General features: G+C 42.1%; 1 protein-coding gene across 1 annotated transcript in view; it reads right to left on the minus strand.

Annotated features, from left to right (window-relative positions):
- The window catches only part of zgc:172282 (leucine-rich repeat and fibronectin type III domain-containing protein 1-like protein), a 245,657-nt gene that overhangs the window by 12,266 nt on the left and 209,481 nt on the right, over positions 1 to 23,910 (minus strand). The window contains exon 9 of the mRNA XM_050075103.1: positions 2,765 to 3,414. Coding sequence (XP_049931060.1) covers positions 2,765 to 3,414 — 650 coding nt within the window. The remainder of the gene's footprint in view (positions 1 to 2,764; positions 3,415 to 23,910) is intronic.

Raw genomic sequence — 23,910 nt, forward strand, 5'->3', positions numbered from 1 at the left:
TTGTGGATGGTACCAATGGAACCGTTCTGTACCGTCCCCATTTTTGGTCCCCCCTCTGTTGGGGTACCTAGCACACAGATCTGGTACTAAAAGGTGGAGCTGTGAACACTGCAGTCTGTTGATTGGTCAATAGCAGATGGTCACTCTGCTCAGGGCTGAGTTGTGGCTGGTTTAAGGCTCATGTAACCACTGTTCATACTGTGGAGAGTTTTACATATATAAGTAAACTGTAACTATAAAATGAAAGGATATCTTGCAGCATAATATATTTCTCTGGGCTGACTGCTGGCCATTACTTACTTTTTAATGTTTCTCTTGGATGACACAGACTTTTAGTAATGAGTGGATCTTCAAGCGTTTGAATATATATATTAATTTTGACCAGATTATTTGAACTGCATATATTGTAATCCTTATTCTGAGAAAAAGAAAAGGTGTTGCAGAGCGTCATTCCTGTTGGCACTGGCAACACTAAACCCCAGAGCTTGCCTTAAGGACTAAATGCACAAAACTGGTATTTTTAAATAACCCATCAACACTGCAGCTGCTCTATTTTGTTTTGAAAATGTCAACGTCCAGCCCTGTTTTGTGGAGGTTAAATGAGGTGCAGACTGACAAAGGAGGAAATACAGTGAGTGCTGCATGGAGCAGTGAGTGACAACAACCCTGCCCACATGAAAGAGTACTGTCTGTGGGGGAAATGCTAAAAGGATCTAGGGTCTATGTACCATGTCTGAAGGGTTACTTTTGGTTCCAAAGGTACCATACTGAAAGTGTTTGGTGGAAACGGGTTTATTTAGTCGCTAAAATAGGTACAAATTTGCCCATCTGGCAGCTTGTAGTTCAACTGTTAGATAAATTAGAATTGTTAGTGTTTAAGCACGCAATTTTATGCCATTAGCATCAACGCAAACATGCATGCGCCCTGGCGCTGTTGTGGATGGATGGACAGATGAGGGCTTTTAAGTTACGATGTTCGGCTTATTAGTCAGTGACCCAACCCACGTGAAGACCTTTGTAAATACTCTGTATGACTATAATTTAAAGTACTTGCTGAGTGCTTTTCCTGTTTACTGCTATCACTGGTTAGCCCCTTACCCCCAACACTTTGCTTTTACTGGTCATGCTGATTATCTTGCTCCACTACCACAATGCTCTCTCCTTACAGCTTCTTATATCACGGCATGTACATTAACAATAGTTGCATCAGTTGCCTTGTGCATTATGTACACTATATTCCCTCTAAGTTCTCTGTGTCTGCCGGATTTGGCTTTGTTACCCCTTGGGGGGGTTCGATTATGCTGCTGCTGAATCTAAAGCAAGTTGTATGGATTTACATTGAGAACACCCTGGGGGGCAAAATCTGAACTGTGAGTGTATACAGCTGTCTAAACATTCATACATATACTGTAGTAAAGGTTTAGCTTTATGGAGAGAGTGCCTGAACAGCTTACAGTGATGTCAAAATGCATGTTAACTGATTTTTATTTTATTTTATTTTTTTATTAGGGAAGTTAAGAAAAAATAAATAAATAGAATATTCACAGAGTAGACACTTATCAGAGCGTGTAAGCTAATGTGTGATGCTTGTTGCTTTTGTAAGCCCCTTCAGAGACTTTACAGCGTCTTTTACACTGTGTAACAATTTTTTTGTTCTGCCAAGAAAGGCACACAGATGTGATAAAGACTGCAAAAAAATTGCGCATTTTAAGTTCTCATGACGGCATTTTTTATAAAGGGGGAATTAGGGTCTTGGATTTCTTCCAATTCGGTATTGAACTTTAGCCAACTTTCAATGGCTTCAAATTTGCACTGAAGTAACTTTCCTTCTTCACTCTTTAGTGCTCTGGTTGTGTCATTCTTAATGGCAAACAAGCCTTCTCGGGGTGCTTAAAGTCTAATAGTTTGTAGCACCCTAATGGAGGACACATAAGGAACGCCAACTGGAATAATGTTAGCTGAGGTGCGATGGGTGATCCCACCTGCATTACTAAATCCCTCTTTCCTCTAACTCCAACTCCCAAAGATTTCTTAAGCTGCCGACACAGTCTTGCCATGCATGAGAAAAAAGGCCCAAAAAGTGCTGTTTCATAGCATCTTGTACAACTCACTAAGGCAAACAAAATAAACTCTGTAGTTTCTTTAACTTCTTAACACTTCTTACCTAACATGTATCCTCCGTTGTTAAGAAATAAGGCTTGGTAATTGACAACAGCAGAAAACAAATATCAACGAGCTTGGATGATGTGATGTTATAGGTTAATTCCACTCCACCGTAGGGAGGTAAATTCAGGGTTTTTTGTTTCATGAGATGAAAAACCATAAAACCTTTCTAATACGGAGTGAGAGGTACTGTGATCTGTTTTGTCAGCAGAGTTAACTACAACGTCAGATGCTACCCCAGCTCTACAGATAAAACATTTGTTTCCCCCTCTGTCTCTCTTACTAGTATCCTCCCAATCCATGAGGATGGCATCTCTCTTATTCATTCTCTCGTTCACACTCACTCAGTTTCTCACTGTTCCACTCTCCGTTATTATCTTGCTCAATTTCACACCCTCAATTGCACATTGTCTATTTCTCATCCTCCATCTCTTTCTGTTGGACTGTATTTTTTTTTTTTTTTTGCTCTCTCTGCTTGGTAATTCCCTGCTCTTCCTACGTCAACTTCTTTTTGTATTTCTTTCCACCTCTCTGCAATACTTCCTTCTTGCTCTGCTGCTCGCCTCCTCTATGTCTATCTCCATATCTGTCTCTCCACTACCTGCCAGTTCCTTGGGGGAGGTGGGCTCTTTGGCGACAGATGGTGGTCTGCTTTTCATCTCAATGGCCACCCTGGAGGAGAAGCGGGCCTTGGTGGGCGAGAGCAACTCCTCATTGGCCAAGGAGTCAGTCCTTGTCATTATGCTCCGTCCACTGCTCTCCTCCTCGACCAATGCCACAGTGTCTCTCAGAGTGTTGCTAGGCGACATGGCCCTGGACGGCGCCAGCGCTTGGTCGTCCTGACTGTCAGGCATTTTTGAGGCAGAGCGAGGGAGAACTTGGACCTGTCCGCCTCCTCCTTGTCCATTGCTCTGTGGTCTTGGCGCTGTCGCCGCGATGGCTGCTTTTCCGTGGCCTGCCCCTTGGTGGCTGTAAACCTTGTATCGTATCATTAAGATGATAATAAAAACCAGCACAGATGCAACAATAATCCCTCCAATGATGATGATCATTGTGCCACCCAGGAAGTGGCTGTGCAATGCTTGGCACTGGCTGAACTCTGTGTCTGTGGTGAATGACAGACAGCCCAGAGGACGGGTTGCAGTCAGTGATGTGATGACATCATCAAACACAGCCAGGACGCAAAGGTCGTAGTTGCGTCCAGCGGCGAGGTCCCGAACCAGGAAGTCATTGCTGGTGGATGGAATCATCCTGCCAAAGCAAAGAGAAAAGAAACAGAGATGTGATGACAGGGAATTTATAACTTTAAACTAATTAATGAACAAACTTTATTTTATGGGTTTTATGGGTCCAGCTTTTGAATAAGGTCCTAATTGTTACCAAGAGGTTTTCTGGTGATATAATTTGGTATTAATTAAAGGAAAAGTAGAGACAGCATTCAACTGATACTCTTCTAATTCATTAATTCATATCACTTGCTACCTTGAGTGAGAGTCCTTTACTGTATTCAGTGCCATTGCAAGAATACCATTCAATATATGTTTTCCATAAATGAAGTCCCAAATTACAGTCTTTTGAAGGAAGCTTCTTGGGAAATCATAGCGAAATTATGCACCCATAAAATAAAGAGTAACCAGGAAAGTTGTACAATATATCAGTTTTGTTAATCAGCCATAGAAAAGGACAAAGGATTGTAACACAAGTTACCTGAAGTGTAATACATACACACGGATGCATGAACACCTATGCAAATCTATCTTGGCAGACACGTTTCATATGGAAAGGATTATACATAAAATAGATGGCTCAACCAAATTCCAGATAAATAAATACAAAAAAAAGTTATTCCAGTCTTAAGGCTCATTTATACTCCATTTATATGTTGATTTCTAATAGAGGCAGCATTGTATACGTCAGTCTGTGAGGCCATGAACTACACTGCAGCATGTGGACAGACAATTCTTTTCGTTGTGCTACAGATTCATCCTTTATGCTATTTTTAAAATGTCTTTGTTGTGTCCTGTGGTTATGTCTTGCTTGAACTGCACCCACAATTTCCAGTGGTTCTCCTCAATTTTTTCGGTATCTGTATGCTTCCAGAAAACGTGCACAAATACGTATGACATTAATGCAGAGCACAGACAGAAGGCGATGTCCGTGTCCATATATGTCTCTGAGGTTGAGCATAAAGGAGCCCTTAAAGAGTAGCTTTAGCACCAGGCTGAGGAGCAGCGTGTTGGTGCCCTCTCTGTTTGAAAGCTTCACCTCTGACCACAGCCAACAGTGATGTCACTGGAGTCCTGGCATCCACCTGTACTTCACTGTGGTAAGGTCAAAAGTTAAACCCCTGGAGGTCAGCATAGGTCTGATTTCCAGGGGCTGTTAAGTTAGTTTTTGAAGATATATATATTGTGTGTAAGTGAAAGGGAAGTGGTATGGTCATCATGTGACCTGCCACATTATGTCACAATGCTCTCAATGACATTGCACGGTGGAGCTACTCTCACAGAAGCCACACTGACGAACGCAACTGGCATCAGAGAGCCAAAATATCTGCCAACACAAACCTGTGCTGTCCAACTCTGTGTGTCCATTCACCACCACACTGTACCAATCAAACAAGCAAGGCAGAGTCATACAACAACAACAAAAAAAGAATCCTTTCCAAAAATGACTTACGATGCTTGTATTGCTCGCCTGTATTCTGTTGTGTGCTATTATATGAAAGCTGCAGCGGTGACACATGCACCATCATCATACATTTCCATGCGGTGCCGCCTGTGGCACAACAGCCACCTCATCGCTCTTATTTCCCCACAGAGTTAGAATTCATAAGCCTGTGATCTGACAAACGGCTCACACAGATCCATCCCCCACAGCTGCAGAAATCACTATCCTCTGATTAAACGCATTCCTGATTCTTACCATTGTCGACTTCTATCTCGGTCTTTCCTGTGGTAAATACCATAGTTCTAGTTTTTCCTTGGCAGCAGGCTTTCCTGAGGGAAATCCAAGGGAGAAAAAAAAAAATCACCCAGGTAAACAGGAGCAATGGTTTTGCTCTGCTTATCTTAGTTTCGCTCTCTGCTTGTCTCTCTGCTTTCTCTAGGGGTCTTCACTAGTGGAATTGTCACCCCTATGTCATTGCTACATTTTTATCTAAATCATATTTCACTTCTGCTTCATTCACATTTTCCCCTATGTACTGTAAGTCTTTCAGCCTGTGCCCATTCCTCCCCCATAAATGTATTTCCACCTCTGCACAAAGACAGACAAGCTTTGCAATATCGTCAGAGTGAAATAGAACCGATGGGAGGCTAGCGTATTTGTGTGTGTTTGTGAAAGCCAGTGGGCAGCAGGGTATTGGCTGGCCCAATCTCAGTGCCAAGCTCATCGATGGCATTGAACCACCACCAGGAAGTATATCTTGGCAGATAGCTCTGTGTGTGTGTGTGTGACCTTGTGTGGCTGTGAAGTCTGGTGTGAAAGGATCCCCGGACTGAGTTCTTAATAGGAATCGAACCAGGAAACTTTAACGGTCCTGATGTCTTGCCAAAGGGTAACAGCATGATTTGAGATCAGAGCTGGGCTGGGGTTCCTGAAAGCAATTTCAAAAGGGGGACTAAGAGGAGAAAATATATATGTATTCATAGAAAACAGGGCCTGTGTCCACTTTATTTCACTTCAAAAAACTACTGACTGGGAGGTCTCCTAAGTGAGTAAGTCATAGCTTATTAGATGAAAAAACAGCACGTCCTACAGTGACATCTGCAAAGCACATGAGCCTCTAATCTATCTGCAGTCCGGCACTATTTTCCATTTTAACAAGTTACTTATTGCTTAAGTGTACATGATATTCCTGCTGTGAAAATATGAGTTGTGATTGTCACGATGCAAAGTGAGGTGTGTAAAAGTCTCCCTCAGAGCACAGTCAGCTGACTCAAAACACATTATGTAAAAGTCGTGACTGACTCTAATTAAATTGTCATGGAGACAGAGGGAGCAGCCTTCAACGTGACTACATCACCTCCGATGCTAACAGTGCATCAGTCTTCTCAATACCCACACAGCTGTAGGCAGGTAGCCTAATACAGATTTTCAAGTGACAGGTATTCATTTTAAGTACGGTTTGAATCTTAGAATGAGCATATAGTGACAACACCTTGAGGTGCGAGGTACAATTCCTTTAAAATGAACTAAGCAGAAATGATGTGATCCCACTGCCATCAATTCAAAAAGTGAGAACCCGTCAGACAGGGTAATGTAAGGTATTGTTTTGCCAATATATGACAACAGAACTAATGAAGGAGCTGCGGTGTGCAGTGCACTATATTCTCAGCCAGTCCCTGACTTTTCCACTGTGTTATGAATTGCTGTCAGTTGGCTTCATTCCAGCGAGCTCTTTGTCATAGTGGTTTGATTTTTTTTTTATTATTATATTTCATAATGACTACACCACAATGAAGACAATATGACAGTTAGATCCTTTTGTGGGCACAGAATCATACACAAAAGGGAACTAGGTCTATTAATGTAATTAAGGTAAATTGTCCTGACTAACAGCAAAATGCATCAGGAAAGGATGCAACACGTCATGGAGGCGGGGTGGTGCAGGGATTTTTACCTGCCGCACACACTCTGTCTTTGTAGCATGTGGTTGTGTGCCAGCTGCACTGAGTGCATATTGAGTTCTGCCAATAGGTAATGCAGTTGGTTATGCAGGGTTTGGACGTGTATGCTACATTAACTGGTACTGAATTAATTAACTGAATTGTTTTCAACTACAGGATGCATTGATTTGATTTATTTTAATGTGAAATCTAAAACCACTCACAAGGTTACTGTGCTGCATCACTTTGCATCTGTCACTCTGAGGTATTCATTTTCATCACTTTCAAAGTGACTGTACTTGTTTTTTAAGCAGTTCCATGTAGTTTTTATCTATTTATTGCCACAGAGCTGCACACAGAAAAAAAGACCGGCGTGAAAGTAGTGTATGCCGTGCGATGCCCATTCAGGCAAGCGTGGCTTCCGTAGTCAGTGCAGCAGCTACAGTCTTCTGCTGCAGCAGACGGGTCGTACCACGCCCATGCCCCATGTATTTGGGCCATAAGGATGCACAACTTAATGTGAGTCACCCATCTATTTGCAGATTAATTCAAAGTGCAATGACAAACAGCCTAATATAACGTTAAAAATGAATGATACAACTGGAATCTGGGTGAAGTCATGCTTTTTTTAATATAACACATGGCTTCCCAGAAAATACAACATATTATAAAGGAGTATTCATCAGTAGTAGTAGGTATGCATCTCATCTCATCACCTTGCTCACATTGGCCACGAGTCTCTACTCTTGGTATAAATCTACACACCCGACACACCACTGGACTCAATCAGATGTCAGTTCATAAATATCTATTATGTTATCAGTGAAGCAGCTCAGATCAATCTAATCCAACCAGATTGGGTGAGACTGAATCAGTGAACCCCTTCACACTACCAAGATAATCTTTGCCAATCATCACCATCGCCTCCAAATGCAATCTCTCCTGTGAGTGTCAAGAGGGGCAAATCTGGTGGAAATCAGTGTGGAAAATCCCCTGGTGTGTCCCCCAGCCTGTAGGTGCTGTCTTCTTAATAGGAAGCAAACCGGGAAACTTCCACTGCCCCGAGGCTTTGCTAAAAGGCAGCTGCATATGAACCGAGAAGTGAGTGAGTAGGATGAGGTAGAGGAAATTCTTGGTTGGGGGGGTCTTATACCACACCACCGGCCTTGTTAGACTAAATGCTGTGCAAAAAATTGGATGCTTTAATGCTGTGAAGGGATTTCTCCTCCTTTAGGCTAAAGGGAATGTGACACAGTGTTGCTCTGACTCATGTCGGGGTCGGTTGCAAACGTAAAAGTGCGGCACAGGGTCATGGCCTCTCTCTTTCAGTGCAGTAGTTCAAGTCTCTGTCTGCTAGGGATGACTGGTCGGTGCAGTCTGATAAAGCTGGACTGGCTCTGTCTCCAAGGTAACCAAGGTTATGTGAAATACGCTGATATCTGTTAAAGATGCAACAGGATTCCTTGGCTCCCCTCATGGCCTAACTCAGGGGTCAGCAACCTTAACTATCAAAAGGGCCTTTTTTGGCCAACAAAGGAAAAAAAATCTGTCTGGAGCCGCGAGACATATTTGAGCCTCATAATAAAGGTAACACAGCCTTTTAAGTCAAATTTAGCCTATCAGCATAACTAATATATCTAGATGAGCATTCATTAATGAGTTTAAGAACAAGGTGACTATTCTGCAGTGGGCTATTTGTCATTATTTGGTACTTTAACTTTGCAGCATTGCCAATGAAAGCAAACGAATTTGCCCACAAATGCTCAATTTTGCCCTGAGACTTTTCCCTTTTTTGATTTGGAATCCACAGCTAGCCCAATGAGGAAGAGTTTAGACTACTGTAGCCAACACTAGTGATGTTTGTAGAGGAAATGGTGCCAGGCCAGACGGATGACGCACATTTGATCAACTAAAATTATTACTGATAATTACTAAATCTTAAATCTGTGTATAGGCTACGCATTTGTGCAGTTGAAGAATGTAAGAATCACTTCAAGCCGACAACAATAAGTGAAAATTAAGATGTTAAAAAAAATGGCAGTTATTGATTAACATATAATTTTCTGTCAAAGCCACAGGGAGCCTCTGGAGAGGAACTAAAGAGCCACAAGTAGCGCTGGAGCTGCAGGTTGCTGACCCCTGGTCTAACTACATGGGGTATAGATGCATCACGTTGTGTAGGCAGGGGGGAGCGGGGTTGCTTACTTGTTACATCGACTCCATCTTTGTAGCATGTGGTTGAGTTCCAGCGTCACTATGTGTATGGAGTTTTGCCAGGTGATGATGCAGTTGGTTATGCAGGGTTTGTAAGCTAGGCTGTATTAACTGGTACTGATTAACTGGATCGTTGCAACTACAGGATGCATTGATTTGATTTATTTGAATGTGAAATCTAAAAACACTTACAAGGTTACTCTGAAAACAAACATTTTACATTGTTATGTTTCCTGGAAATCATAGCCAGTCCAGCCAGTAGCAAGTAGGCTATTAGCCATGGTCATTACCAGAAACTTTAGGCTCCAGTTTTCAGGTTTGTGGGTGTGTTCGGGTTATTGATCAGCGCATATGTCTACAGATTGGGCGGATCACACTGGCCTGTTCTGACCCACGCATCACCTTCTGTGGTCAGTGTAGCAGCCTCAGTTGATTAAAATGGACACCCGCTGTTATGGGCAATCATACAGCAGATGTGTCGCTCTACATCCATGTCTCATGTATGTTGGCCATCAGTATGCATTGGATGTGACCTTAGAGATAAAGCATTTAGCCACTTAAGGAAGCATAGTTTCTGGTGTAGGATCCAATACCAGATAGAATCTGTGTAAGGAAAAACCTACTATGGGCATGTAGTGAACCTTGTAGATCCAGCAAAGGGTGAAGTACTCCCAACTGAGAAAAACCCTCTGAAATAGCATGGCATACAAAGTGATTCACTGTACTGCTTATCTCTAATTCTTCTTAATTAAGCTCCATTAAATGCTCCTACATCTGGGTCTCGAAAATTCTTCAATAACTAGTTAAACGGCTCTCAAGATTACCATCGTAAATGCAAACTCATACATTTGTACATTTGTGCACATGTTTTTTTTAATTATTTTATTTATTATTTCACCCAGGGTGACTTCAAAAAAGGTCAGTACAACCCTGGGGCAGTGAAGGATTTAACGCCTTGCTCAAGGACACTTAAACAGGCTGAGTTCTGACACAGGAGAATGAACATGGGCCTTTCACTGGAAGGATGCTTTTCTTATTCACCCCCCTCCGCTGCTGCCAGATGTACAAAAATGATTGTAGCAACTTCAATTATATCTAATGAAATCAGCATATGGCATTTAATTTGCTCACTGGCCGGCATCTGTTTGTGTTTTGTACATCCACAGTTATGCAGATGTGGGAGGATTGAAGCGACATTTCCAACCGATCAATAATTAACTGTGGCTGGGAGTTTGGGGTCCTGTGCAAGTGTGTCATGACTTTTAAAAAAAGGGACAAGGACTGCTGGGCAAAGCAGAAATGGTTCAGCAAGCCCATTTGACACCGCAATCATACTGGATGATTTATTCAGTTAATGGGTTCAACCACGGACACACGCACACTCACACACTCAGACAGAGTTAAACAGCTTAATGGATTCCTTTCCTCCACGATTTAGATTCGAAGACACACACAGCTGCTAAGCAAAACTAATGGTTTGTACGACTGCACGCACACCATACAAACAGATCAACAGTCAGTTATGCTTTGGCACTCCTCGGTTTATCCTCGCACCCACGGGCACACACATACACACAAACGTGCACCCACACACAGCTAAAAGACAGCAAGACTCATTCAAATACACAAACAGATCAACTATCTCACTGTTTGAATTGAACAGATTAGCGCACGCCATGTGATCTGGCTCTATGTACACATGCACAAAAATACAGCAAGCATGACAATAGCCTGATTAATGTGTTTAAATGATTGCATAAGCTGACAGCTCCTCAAAATAATCCCCTTTTTCCCCATTGTATTTATTTCTTTAACAAGCTGTTAACACATGATCACTAGGAAACGCTCTGCATGAGCACAAGCCATTGTTTTCCATCGGAGAGAGCAATCACACCAAACCTTGAGGCTCTGCTACTTTGGGCAAAGCACACCGCTCAGATTTTACACCTTGCGGCTGCAGTGAAAGTGCAAATGATTTAAACTTTAACCCCATTTGCTGCTGACCTTTTGTGTGTCTGCTCAGATATTGCTGACCATTTATCCTCTCTGTTTTTATCACAAATGTTAAAAACCTGGCTCAGGACTTGCAACAAAGGAGAGACTCCACACCTAAATGAAAGTTACCAAAAGGAGCTTATTAAACTAAGCATAGCAGCTCAATAAAATATGGGAATATTGGCATCAGTCGTTTGAAGTATGTGTGGATGAGTGAAGTGAGGGTGGTAGAAATAAAGCAAAATAACCCAAACCAAACTGATCTACGGTAAAAGCCATGTGGTGTTTGTCTTGGCGGCTCAGCAAAAAGAGGAGGAACTCCTAGGACGGAGGCCAATTTATGTCTTTAGACCACTCCCTCTCCAGCTGCAGCCAACCAACTCTGACGGACCTTTTGGCAATCTTAGACAGACAACTGGAGGGAACTAGAGAGCAGCAAATATGAGAGAGAGAGCTAGAAAGAGGCCTTCACATAATGTTTGAGTAAAATCCCTGTGATTGTGTTTGAGCTTTACCACTTCTTCATATTGTATATAATGATGTTCACATACATTTCGACCTCAGCAACCTTTCCCTTACCTTATGCTGGTGAATTGCTGCTTATGTTTTGCATATTTCCACCATCCAAATGTACTGTAATATTATGCTGTTCACATTGACTCTAGTAACCACACCATTCTCGGTGTTTTGCTGGGCCAGTCAAAAATGCTCTCATGGAATTGCCTTATACTCATGGCAGTAAGACATCTTCATCTTGTAACAATTATGCCAATCTTCAAAATTTCAATACTTAAAATTAGGGTTACACGATTGCATTAAACTGAATTTCAACCCATCTTTCAACTAAATAACTTCCACAGACTTACAATTAGAGTTGTACTGACTATTTCAAAGATTGGAAACCTCTTTCATTACACCAACACTCAAATTCTAAATCAACATTCAAATGCTGTGCAGCTTTATATTAGATTAATTCTGCACAGTTGCAGCTCCCATGCCAGAAACTAGTTGGGTTATATTAGCAGGACATCCACTTGGTCAGGATATCCTATCCTGGTCAGGATAATCACCTGGCAGGGTGGTCGAGCAGCAGTTTAACAGCACTATAAATCAGATTTACTCATTAATTAAAGTTTACTTGATTAAAAAAAAAAAAAAAAAAACCCTCTTTTGATCCAATAAATCACGTGATGGGACGGCTGTGGCTCACAGGTAGAGCGGGTCGTCCACCAATCGGAAGATCAGCGGTAGGATCCCCGGCTCCTCCAGTCCGCAGTATCGAAGTCGAAGTATCCTTGAGCAAGATACTGAACCCCAAATTGCTCCCGATGGCTGCTCCATTGGTGTGTGAGTGTGTTAAAAAAAAGTAGTAGCAGTTGGCACCTTGTATGGTAGCCTCGGCCACCAGTGTGTGAAGGCACCTTGTATGGTAGCCTCGGCCACCAGTGTGTGAATGGGTGAATGTGACTCATAGTGTAAAAAGCACAGATGACAAGAAAGCCACTATACAAATGCAGGTCCATTTACCATTATATAAATTGGGGATTTTGTGTAAGGATTTTTGAAGATTTCTTTTACAAATATATGACTACGGCTGTCAAAATAACATGTTATTTTAGATTAATTAATCACAGAAAAAATACGCTTTGCTGATTAATCTTTTTCCCTGGTGCCCTTTGACCCGATGTGTCACTGAAGGCCACAGTGGCTTTGTCACATGATGGAGGCAGACGAGACGACAATGCTAGGCCCTGTGAATGGAACATTTACTTTTTAAAATCGCCCAGATGGAGCTGGTGAATGAGGCACCGTTCTCTGCATTTCCTGCAGTAAGGAATGTTCATACCATCGTAGTACTTGCCAGCCTGAAATATCACCTCAACACAAAGCAGCAGGCCTGGAGGTCTGAGCTAGCAGCCAGCCTCGTCAAGCCACACTGGAATCGGGGACCAGACGCAAACTTAGTAAGTCCAACTGTGACCGACCAACTAACTCCCTTGCAAAATAGATTGCAATGGACTGCAGACCAGCTTCAGTGGTAGAGGACGGGGGACAATTGTGTCCAAAATCCAGCAGATTTAAGACGACACATCTGCCAAAATTCATTCGAACTGAAATTTTGAAATTCTTTCACAGTAAAAGTTGCTGCATGTGATTAATTTCGATGAATTAATCACAGAGCATGTAATTAATTTGATTACATCTTTTAATTGTTTGACAGCCCTTGTTATGACATCACAAAATTTGACAGCAGACATTCAAAGCTTCCTTCACAAACCTCAATAGACACTTTGAATGTTAAATAGTGACATTCAGTTCACCCTACTCACAATAACTTAAAATGTTCTGCTGTTTTCTGTCCCAATCTCTTTGCACAAATTACTCCTTGAACTCTGGTGTAAATAATGCCTATTAATACAAACCCGACCCAAATTTCAACTATGACTATTTCCACCCGCCACTGAGAGCCTAATGACATTTCACAGTGACCAGTTGGAAGTGGGGAGCAAGGCGTCGCCCCCCTGTGCTGTGACTGAGACCAATCTGCCACAGCGCATGTATCATCCTGAATACTGAATAGCTATGGTAATCTTGCCTTCTCTGCATATTTTTCGAATGATCTGGTTCAGAAAAGATTGTTTGTTCCTGTCAGTGTGCTTTGAAACCATCAGGTCTATTTTCTCATGTATCTCTACATTTTAATAGAGAATACAGAATGTATTGACATGTTTCCCCCTCCCGTCATCGGCTCTCCTTTCTTGGCTTTTCATCTCTAACTGCTGTCAACGCCAATGCAATCGAAGACTAGTAATTACCGTCTAGATTGCTGTCATTTCCCCAGGTTATTCCTTGCCTGTTTGCCGTAAAGCACAACTTAAGTGTGCTTTTCACCGTCTAACTGCTTGATAACTGAAATGGAAATTCACAGAGGGAATGGAACAGAATTTGCATACTGCCTTTTAGAGCTGATCTACCACCTCATGGGATATATGTACAGTATGTAGGAAGGTAGATGGGTAGATATCACCCTCCCTTAACTGTTGAAGGTACAGTTATTGAAACCTATTATGTTGTATCAAATACCACATTTATTTATTATCGTTGTGTCTGGATTATATGTTATTGATTTTCTCATGCATAACTGTGTGTATGTGGGCTAATGTGTGCATTAGTATTGATCCCTGACTGATGTTACCCAATGGATTGGCATGGGTTTGGACAACTGTTTACACATGATGTTCAGGGTTTGGGTTGGGTTTGGCTCTGTGGTGGGGACAACTTGCTGTCCAGTGCTGGGACGCTGAACAAGTGACAACACTCAAAACTTAAGCCCCTAACTATTTATGTGAGCTAATGTTAGCTAACTAATGATGGAGGATGTCATACAAAATTTGTCACGTGATGCTACCCTTAGCTCGGTGTTCTTGCTTGGGAAATTCTGGCCAATTCCAGCTAACAGCAGTAACAGCAACTGGAAATCTAGCATTGCTGGAGGACAGTCCAAGTAGAGGAGGACAGTGCTGAAGCCATCAACGGTGGATGCTGTCATCTTCTTCCACAATAACTTTACAGTTCAAGAAGAGTTAATGGACACAAACATTTAACAGATGCCAATAGTAACACTCAAATTTTATAACTGCAGATGACATTGCGTAATGTGTGTGTTAAAACAATCTACCTATAGCTTACAGAAAACAGAGCCTTTTGATTGTCACTTACAAGGTACTATGGGTGTAAACGCAGTATAGGCAAGCTGTAACCATGATAACAGCTATAGCTTGACAGGGACAAGCTCAGTGCTTCAGTACATTACCTGCGTTGGGCATGGGTTGGGTTTTGACAAAAGAAAAACAGTAAGTGTGTAGAGTTCGGGTTGGGTGCCATGCCACAGTTCTGATGGCCCAAAATTCCAAAGTCCAAAAAATGTCACATTGGATCGAAGCCCATTTCCCCAGCTCAGTATCCTAAAAACAAACCCATTGCTTAAAAGTCCAATTTCTCTGGAAAACTGAAGCTAACTGCAAGCAGTGTGCATTTCAAGTGTCGTTTGAGCCACCAGACGCAGGTGTTTTTCCCCGACCCATCAATGCTTTTCAAACGACTTTAGTGTCACCAAATGTGGGTGTGTTAAGCCAAAGCAGGATCTTTTCCGAATCATAACTCATTGTTTTTGTGTCTAAACCCAACCACACATTCACCACACCCTGCAGGGAGTGTCTGTTTTTGGAAAAACAGGACTTAGGAGCAATGGGCGGAGGTCAGAGAAATGGGCTTTTGGTTCAGCGGGATATTTTTTGGACTAATGAAGCTAACGAACTTCAGGTCATTGAAACAAAGTCCCCGGGTTTGTTAGTACTCTCTTGGGCTTTTGTCAGGTTTGTCCATAAATGCTTGAGTGTTCTTTGACTAACAAAAACCATACATATTGTATATAACGGGCAATTGTGTTCAAATTCACATTTTGATCTAGTGCAGACATGCACAGGAAATTCAAAAGATAAAGTTACATGTTTTTGTGAAAGTGTGTTTCAGTGTGATAAATGTGCAAAATAGAGATGTTCCTTTGACTTTACGTGCAGATTAGAAACTCTGAATATCTACTCTTCTAAACTAATTATTCCCCCTAAATCCTTTTCTGTAGTAACTGTAAGGAATGCTTAGCTTAGTCAGCATCACAACCTGTATGCCACTTCTTGTAACATACAAAAATTTTGATGGGAAAGAAAAATAGTAAGGCTTAATAAGCAGTTGGTTTACAGGTGTCATTTACAAGATTGGCAGATATGAATCGCACTCACTAATCATGGACTCTACCTGCTTGTGCCACCTCAGCTTCAACCACAGTCCTCATACCTTTTGCCTGAGGGTGGATTTTCTGCCACCCCTATCTGTCAAAGATAAAGGCGAGCAGTAAACCCAATGATAGCATTGGTATACAGCTTTAAATCTTCCCTCAGAAACCATATGGCTGATGCTTGCTTACTTTGTTTTCTTTCTATCATTCTACAGTCTGTGCTGCATTCACAAAAAGCAAACTTTGGCAGGCAGATAACACGTCCAAAAAAATGCTGTGTGCATAAGAAAACAGTTGGCGGTGTCACAGTCTTTTGTTTAAACTCTGTTAGATGATGCAAAGAAAATGCAGTTTAACCTTTTTACACAGTGTTATTATAGGGATAAAATTAAATTCTGCCACTGAAGCACACACACAGCATTTGATATTCATTGCACAGTGGCACAATAGCTGCCATCGTGTCTGTACAGCTGAGGTGTAGTCAGTCCGAGTCTGACGAAGGCCTCGGTGTCTGTGGCCAAATGGCATTAATAGATGCTAATAGACCTGTTATCAGCAGCTCTACTTTATCATGTCATTATTGTCTCGTCTCAGGCGAGAACAGTGACAGGTTCGTTAGAGGCACTTGTTACAACAGCAGACTGACGAGGGCGCCGCACTGCCGAGTCCTTTGTGTGCTCGCATGTTCACAAGTGAGTGTGCCCAGTCTGAGTGCGGCTGACATTTCCATACCCACTGCGGATATGTGCGCTCACGTGCACATCTGTGTCTGTGCATGAGCCTGACATTTCCATGCTGTCTGCATTCAGTTATGTTGACTGACGGAAGGGCGCTTTGTTTGTAAATACTGTCCATCAATCAGCCCTTGGGCACTCAAAATGCATACACACATATCCATGCACTCACACACACATACGAGATGTCATGAAGTCACATCCGGAGCCCTGGGTTCTGACTGTTGATCTAAGCAAAACGTCAAGTGAATATTTATGATAATGTGCCCTGGCTGTTATAAATAATTTAATGTGCCAATTATTCCTCCAGTGCAGGCGGTACAGAACAGAGGAGGGCAAAGGGTTGACAGCAGAGTCCCTGCAGCACACACGCCCTGTCCGTTCTGCTAGACACGCTGCAAAAAATGACACAAATATGTCACTGAACTGGACACAGATGGATGGATGCTCGCACATACATTAAGCTTCAAATTGCAAAACAGGATTCCTCACAGCGAACACAGGCATCTGTCAGTGCGGGGACATTTTTTGTTGAAATAATTCATCTTTGAAAACGCGAATATTTGATAAAACCACTTTTAAAGCTTGTCACTTTTTGCAGAACAGAGTAGCCATCGGGTATTCACAGGAGCCAGGGGACAAAATCTGATGTTACAAGCTCTAATTATGAAAATGAGTGCCACATAATTAACCATTCTGTGTTGACTTCCCCTTTGGGACCTTGTGAGCTGAGGGCCTAGTACTTTTGCCCTCTCAGGAGGTGAGCCGTTGCCATCTCTCATCCCCTGGGGAACTGAGTCAGTATTTTTAAGGTTCCACTGAGCGGCTGGATCTGTTAGATTTCGCCACAGTCCCCCTCTGTCTGCATGTAATTGTCCTCCCTTTGCTCTTCCCCTTCACTTTCCTCTCTGTCCTGATGTCTTTCCATCTCTCTCCGCCCTCTTCTGCTTAATTTCCCCCAACATCTCTAATTTCTCTGCCTCTGTCTGTATAATCTCCGTTCGTTGTCTTTATCTCACACGCACGCTCAAGACGGATCACATTTCAGAGTTATAAGACAACCTTGGGAGAGCATTTGCACTTTTATAGCACACGTAACTATTTTTTAAGCACCGACATTGACAGGCATTAAAACTTAAGAGTCACAGTTTCATGTGCTGATATCCCATTAGCTTTCTCAGACAATATTACAATGTGATTTGTTTCAAAACTTGCATTCTGTTAACATTTTCCTAACATATTAAGGTCTGAAAGCATACCAAATAGCATCTTTTAGACACATATGTTGCAGAAGAACATGGTGACAAACTATTATATAGTTTATATAAATTTAATTTTCCATCGGCGGAGGAAAGCTGTGTGTTCCTGTCCCCATTCTCCATACATGGGCTTCATAGCAGGCATTGCGCTCCGGTATTTCTGCTCCTCTCCAACCATTCAACCAGTTCGGCCAGTTTTTACAAAATGCACCAAATTTCCCTGTAAGTAGGTGATCAGCGAGGGGTCATTAAGCAGTCTGTTAAGTTGGCAGCTTGATTTCTTTCGAGATGGGTGTAATTCGATTTGCATAAATAAGTGAATCCACTTCTCTTCATTAAGTCAGAAAGTATCATCCAAGCTATCAAAGAAAAACCCAATTTTTCATTGCTTGAACCCATCAGAAGCCAGCACCTATCCAATCAGACAGAATTATCGCTTGGCAATAACAAATTCATAACAGACGTACAACATTTGAAGTGTGTCTGGTTTCTTGGGTGAAGGAAATCAGGCAGAAACACTTACGATCCTTGCTTCATTAGAATCGGGAATATGAATCAACATGCATTAACGTAAGAGTAGATTATATGTTGTCATGTCATAATGTCTGCACCCTGTATGTTTCAGCTAGAGTGCCTTAAATTTGTTGGTTATGACCACAGCAATGCTCTGCCAGTCAGCATCAGTTCTAAGTTCATCGCTGCTAAGAGGCGAGAGGAGTACAGAGTGTCTTTAGGTGTGAGTGGGTAGTTCATGCTGTACAAGGTTTCCAGATTACCTGTCATGATTAACCTTACGCTGGGTTTACACTGGACGCTGAAGTGCTTCGATTTGTTAATTGTCATGCAGCCGCCTGTCAGCAGACGCCTGGCTGTTCACACCAGAAGCGCATTTCTCCGTGACGGTCAGTAAGCGATTATGCTCTCTGCTCTTGTTAAATCACATGTAGAGCTCTGTCTCTGTGTCTATGATTATGTGTGTGTGTGGCTCTGCTCATGTCTCTCGCTCTGTGTTTAGACTAAACAGCGGTGCATATTCATCAGATCATTCATATCATAATTAATACACACTTTATATCAATTACAAGACGTTCTCAGTGTGCTTTCTTGCCACATTTGCTTGAAGCTTGCGGAAAAAAATAGACCAGTTGCTGAAACTATTGCTGCAAATCGCTCGCTGGCCTGGGCACTCAGCGCTGCACCACGTCCAGTGTAAACAGCCCAATCGCTTAACATGGCTGCCGAAAGCAAGCAGGCAGAGCTCCACAGAAAATCAGCATGCTTCACAGTGCTTCCATGTGCAGTTTGAATGCAGCACTAGCCTTCTCCTCCTTAATCACAAACTCTGTTACTTCCATTTTGCATCATTTAACTGTTTCCCTTTACCTCCTGCTCTGCTTTGCCTCTCTGTTGTGTGGACTACATGGACAAAACAGCAAGTTGATACTTCAACTTTTTTTTTTTACAAGGCCATCAATCTATTATATGAATGTTCTGATTACTCTTGAAAAAATTTTTTTTTTACAAGTACAGAGAGAAAGAAGTGATGTCAAGGATAGATGTTATTTCAAATTTGTTCTTTCTTTTTATTTTGTTAGTAAGTTTGAAATGACTGAGTCAAAGTCAGAAACATGAGCTGATATGATTCTGTCACTAGGTACATAACTCCTTTGTATTCAATTATCTGGACCTGCAAACAAAACATCATGATTTTCGCTGTTTAAAGGGACACTTTGATGATTTCTAACCAGCTTTGTGTCATAACAACTTGGGTAGTATGTGATAATGAACTGTGGTAAACTTCCCTCCATCTTAGGGCTCATTTATGCTCAACATTAAATATGGATCCGGATACGGACGGAGCCTTCTGTCCGTGCTCTGCGTTCATTTCATCCGTATTTCTGCACGTTTCCATAAAGCTTACGGATACGAGCCAAACGGAGCAGTACCACCAGGAACCGTGGGGGCAGTGTTGCTGTCACTACCCGATACGTAGCTCTAGTGAGACACAAAGAAGAAATAATAATTCAATTTCTCTCATCGGCAGTACTAGAGAAAAGAATTCTCCGTCCTCCAGTCGCAATGTATTTAACGGCCTCACGGACCACCGCCTCCTACAACGCTGCCCCTGTTTTTGTCTTTTATGCAAGAGGTACATTATCAATATCTCCTCCGCAGTCGCCATGTTTGTTTTTGAGTTTGTTGTTGTCATAAACTTTTGACGCTGGGCTGCCCCCTGGTGGATATATTGGTTATCATCCATGCCAACGTAAAGGGCGCATGGAAGTATGTGGGCAGTGACGGTAACATCGTTTGAAACGGACATATACATTTTCATACGTAAAGGGAGCATAAATGAGCCCTTAAAAGTACCCAGATCTCCCTGCTTGTCTCCCACCTTGAATCTGCAGACTTCGCTGGCCCCAGGGCTGTTACTCAAACTACAGATTGTCCTTCCCCATTTCCGTATGCCTGCCACCACAGACACAAAGAGTATAGAAGCAGCTCCCTCTCTCTCGCACTCGGACTGAACTCAGATTAAACAGTAAAACTAGGCAGTGCTGATCAAACATGAACCACGATTCTGTAACTGTGCTGCTTTTTTATCGCGTAAAATGTCCTCCAAAACATTTTTCAGGGCCCTGTTTAGCTGTAATACAAGAATTAGTAAACTGGAAGTGAGTGTCATACTGTTTCCTGTATTGTAAAAACAGAGGAGAGATCACTTGTGTGAACAAGCCTACGAGCAAGTCGCCCCCTCGTCTGTGACTGGGACTGGATATCTGGCATGCTAGATAACTGGAGAAGTCTGACACGACTGACAAAGAGTATCAGCCAATGAGAGACGGGATACGTCCCACGTCAGCACGCAGGAGGACGGAAGAAATGTGAGGAGGACAAGCCGTAGGGTTGCCAGGTCCGCTTATTAGCCTCAACTTTGGGCTTGTTTCTAAAGTGGAGTTGCTTATTTGGGCTTGCTGTCTAAACGTCACCTTTCTCTACATATATATATATCCGTCTATTAAGTTATTTAAACGCATGATAGTCGCTTCTTTTGGGCTTGTTTCCATAGCCCTAGTTGCTTGTTTCTCTCTCAAGATGTGGCAACACTGACAAGCTGGCCGGCAAGCAACAACAACAATGGCGGCGTCCACAGGATCACGGGGAGCGCGTTGTGCTTGGACCCAGGATAATAAAGAATATCCATGCCTTTACGATGTGTCGTCTCCAAGTTTGGTGACGTCATTGCATTATCTGGGGCTCTGTCGGCGAGGGCTCGGTGGAGAAATCTTATGGTGTGCACACACAGGTCGTAGTGCAGTTGGCGAGACTCCCGCTGACAGAAACACACGTCGAAAGGTATGAACACTCAAAAGATTACGATAGTCTCTGCGACGCAAAATCAGGGTGATAATCGTGTAATGTGAACTAGGGTTTACTCACCTAAAATTTTCATATTATTATTGTTAGTCACTATTAATTCTTACTAATTTTTCATGTTTTGATGTTTTGTGTTTCTGTTGTAATATTATTATAAGGTGGAGGCTTCTAATAAGCCCACCGTGTTTTTTTGCCTCTCCCTGCACCGTCTTGTCATCATTTGTTATGTTTCATGTGTATTTTTTAATTGTGCAAATAAAGAACCTAAAATGGTCTTAGAAACATATTTTAGCTTACTGTTAAACTTGTTTGTTTGGTACCAGCCAGCTGCCATATTGTTTCTTGTGTCATATGGCCTAGCTTGCATTATGTCACCCACAACAGTGTTTATTGGTCGGATGTGGCGCTGAGCATCCTGGTAGTTGCAGGGTTTCTCTCTCTTTAGCAAAAGTGAATGCAACGGCCCTTTTTATCTGTTTCATCTGGTCATGTTGCACCAGTTTCAAAAGTATTTGCATCTTTCCATTGCGTAAACCGCCCAGTTTTATCACAAAGACCACCTTTCAGACAGTGAAATACTTCTTTAAGTGTGTAAAGCAGGAAAATAGGATATGGGGCTGTTAATTCTGGATTAAACCACAAGTACAATGTACTTTAGTTCAAAAGCAAATATTGTAAATTGGAGCCAACACAGATAACATGATGCAGGGGCACAGGGCAACCTCCAAGCAGGAGAACAAGATTTCATTACTGTGCGGCCATAATTGAAGCAGCTGCATTGATGAGTGTGAACTCCCGCTGTCCCCTGGACTGAACCTATAGAGAGTGAGCCAATATAGAGCTGGATCAATTATGAAGAGCAGAGACTGATGAAAACAAAATCCAAATTATAGATCTCTACAGTAGAAGATGCTTGCCTATTTGTTTTGCACTCCACGTGCCCTTTTTAAATCAATTTAGCATTTTCTTTATGTTTTCAGTGGAGAAGTATTATTGATTAAACCGGCGTTGATGGAAAATAACACAACATTATTCACAGGATCCTGCTTTTGCAAATGACTTTGTGTCCAGTGTGTGTTACAGCTCATGATTTCATTATGGAAACTGAGTTTTAAAGACTCTTTCAACATATAAATCTGGATAAAGGGCTAATATTTCTGTGCACATAAATTAAAACTTTGCTGAGAAGACTGCAGTTTTGCAGTGACAAGAAAGCTGTGGCACACACTCGCTAACATGAACGAAAAGAGGACAGCAGTAACAAAATAATGATGGAGCAACCTGAGAGTACAGTCTGCTGTAGCTAACCAGAGATGGGTTAGCGGCAAACACTGTGGAGCAAAAAGTAGTGTTTTTGCTAACTTTCCCTTAGTCTTCATCTTGTATTGTATATTCCATTGTCTTTTTCCTCCTCCTTCTGCCCTAAACACATTTGTACTCCACCTGGTCGCGTCCATCTGACCCAAAGGGGATTAAACTTGGATAAACTTTGCCAATGCTTCACTGGTCCATGCAATCATAATCTCCCCATATCATAAAAAGTAGAAAATCTCAGAGAATTGTGATGTCCAAGTATATTATTAAATCAAACTTCATCTTTCTGACTTTTCTTCTTAGTGTTTGAAGAGATACTTTCATATTTAAGGATAGACCCTTGGGATGTTTGCACTAGTATCTGAGGATAGGGATGACACCGACCCTATTTCAGGGTATCCTCTACATCAGTGGCTCCCAACTGGTCCAGCCACGGGGTCCAGATTTCTCCTTAGTCATTTGTTCAAGGTCCACACAGTTTAATACAATCAGCGTCATACTTGCGTTTGGCCATGTTGTCGAACTAGTTTGCTGTCTCTGTCAAATAGCTGTCCGTTATTCACTCACTCTACAGCAGGAAATAGCACTTCAGACTAAAATCTCTGTGCCAGAAATTCACTGTACTTAAAAATAAAGTGTGTTTTTTGCAAACTTAACATGTTTGTGAGTCACTTGCGGTCCATTCAGAATGGAACCACGACCCACCAGTTGGGAACTATTGCTCTACATTATTTGCAGCAGTGACAGTTGAGGTTAATGTAGATTTTGACACCTTAGCTGACCCTGTTGTAGTCCATTGCTGCGTCTCAAATCACATACTTTCGTGAGTACACTTCTATGTAGTATACCATGTGCACTATGTAGAGTGCGAATTTCGACAGGGTAGTGTTGTCTCAAACCAAACACGGCCGTTGTGCACTCACCGGAAATGACGACCGCAAATTAGCTAGTTAGCAAACTAGCATTAGCATTCACATAATCGTTCGCGGTACCAAATCATTAGACTGCTAAATTAACCCAATAAACATACTGCTGGCTTATATCCGACAACAGTATAGTGGTGCTTAGTGTAAAAAACACATGTACTTGTACAATGCAGCGACGTTCACAGTCGCACAGTCCTCGGCCGCTATTTCCAGTTTGAAAAGTGGTCCCTCCCCTTCCGCTACGTAGCCAAGATGGCGACCATTGAGTGCGAGAAGTGTCCATAGTTCCACACTCAACTTCTTGACCGTTTTGAACGCACCATCTGGGTACTCATAGTGCACTGCATTTTTCCATACTTCTCAGTGTGAACGCACTTATATGGGGTGCCGTTTGTAAAGTGGCTCACGCTGAAAATAACACCAACATTTTGCCACATTTAGCTTCAAACATTGTTTAAAAAAGTGTTGTGAATTTTTTAACGTCACCTTTTACCACATTTACAACAATATTTGTTAACTTAG

This window comes from Epinephelus moara, chromosome 2, assembly GCF_006386435.1.
Source record: "Epinephelus moara isolate mb chromosome 2, YSFRI_EMoa_1.0, whole genome shotgun sequence".
Classification (NCBI taxonomy): Eukaryota; Metazoa; Chordata; class Actinopteri; order Perciformes; family Serranidae; genus Epinephelus; species Epinephelus moara.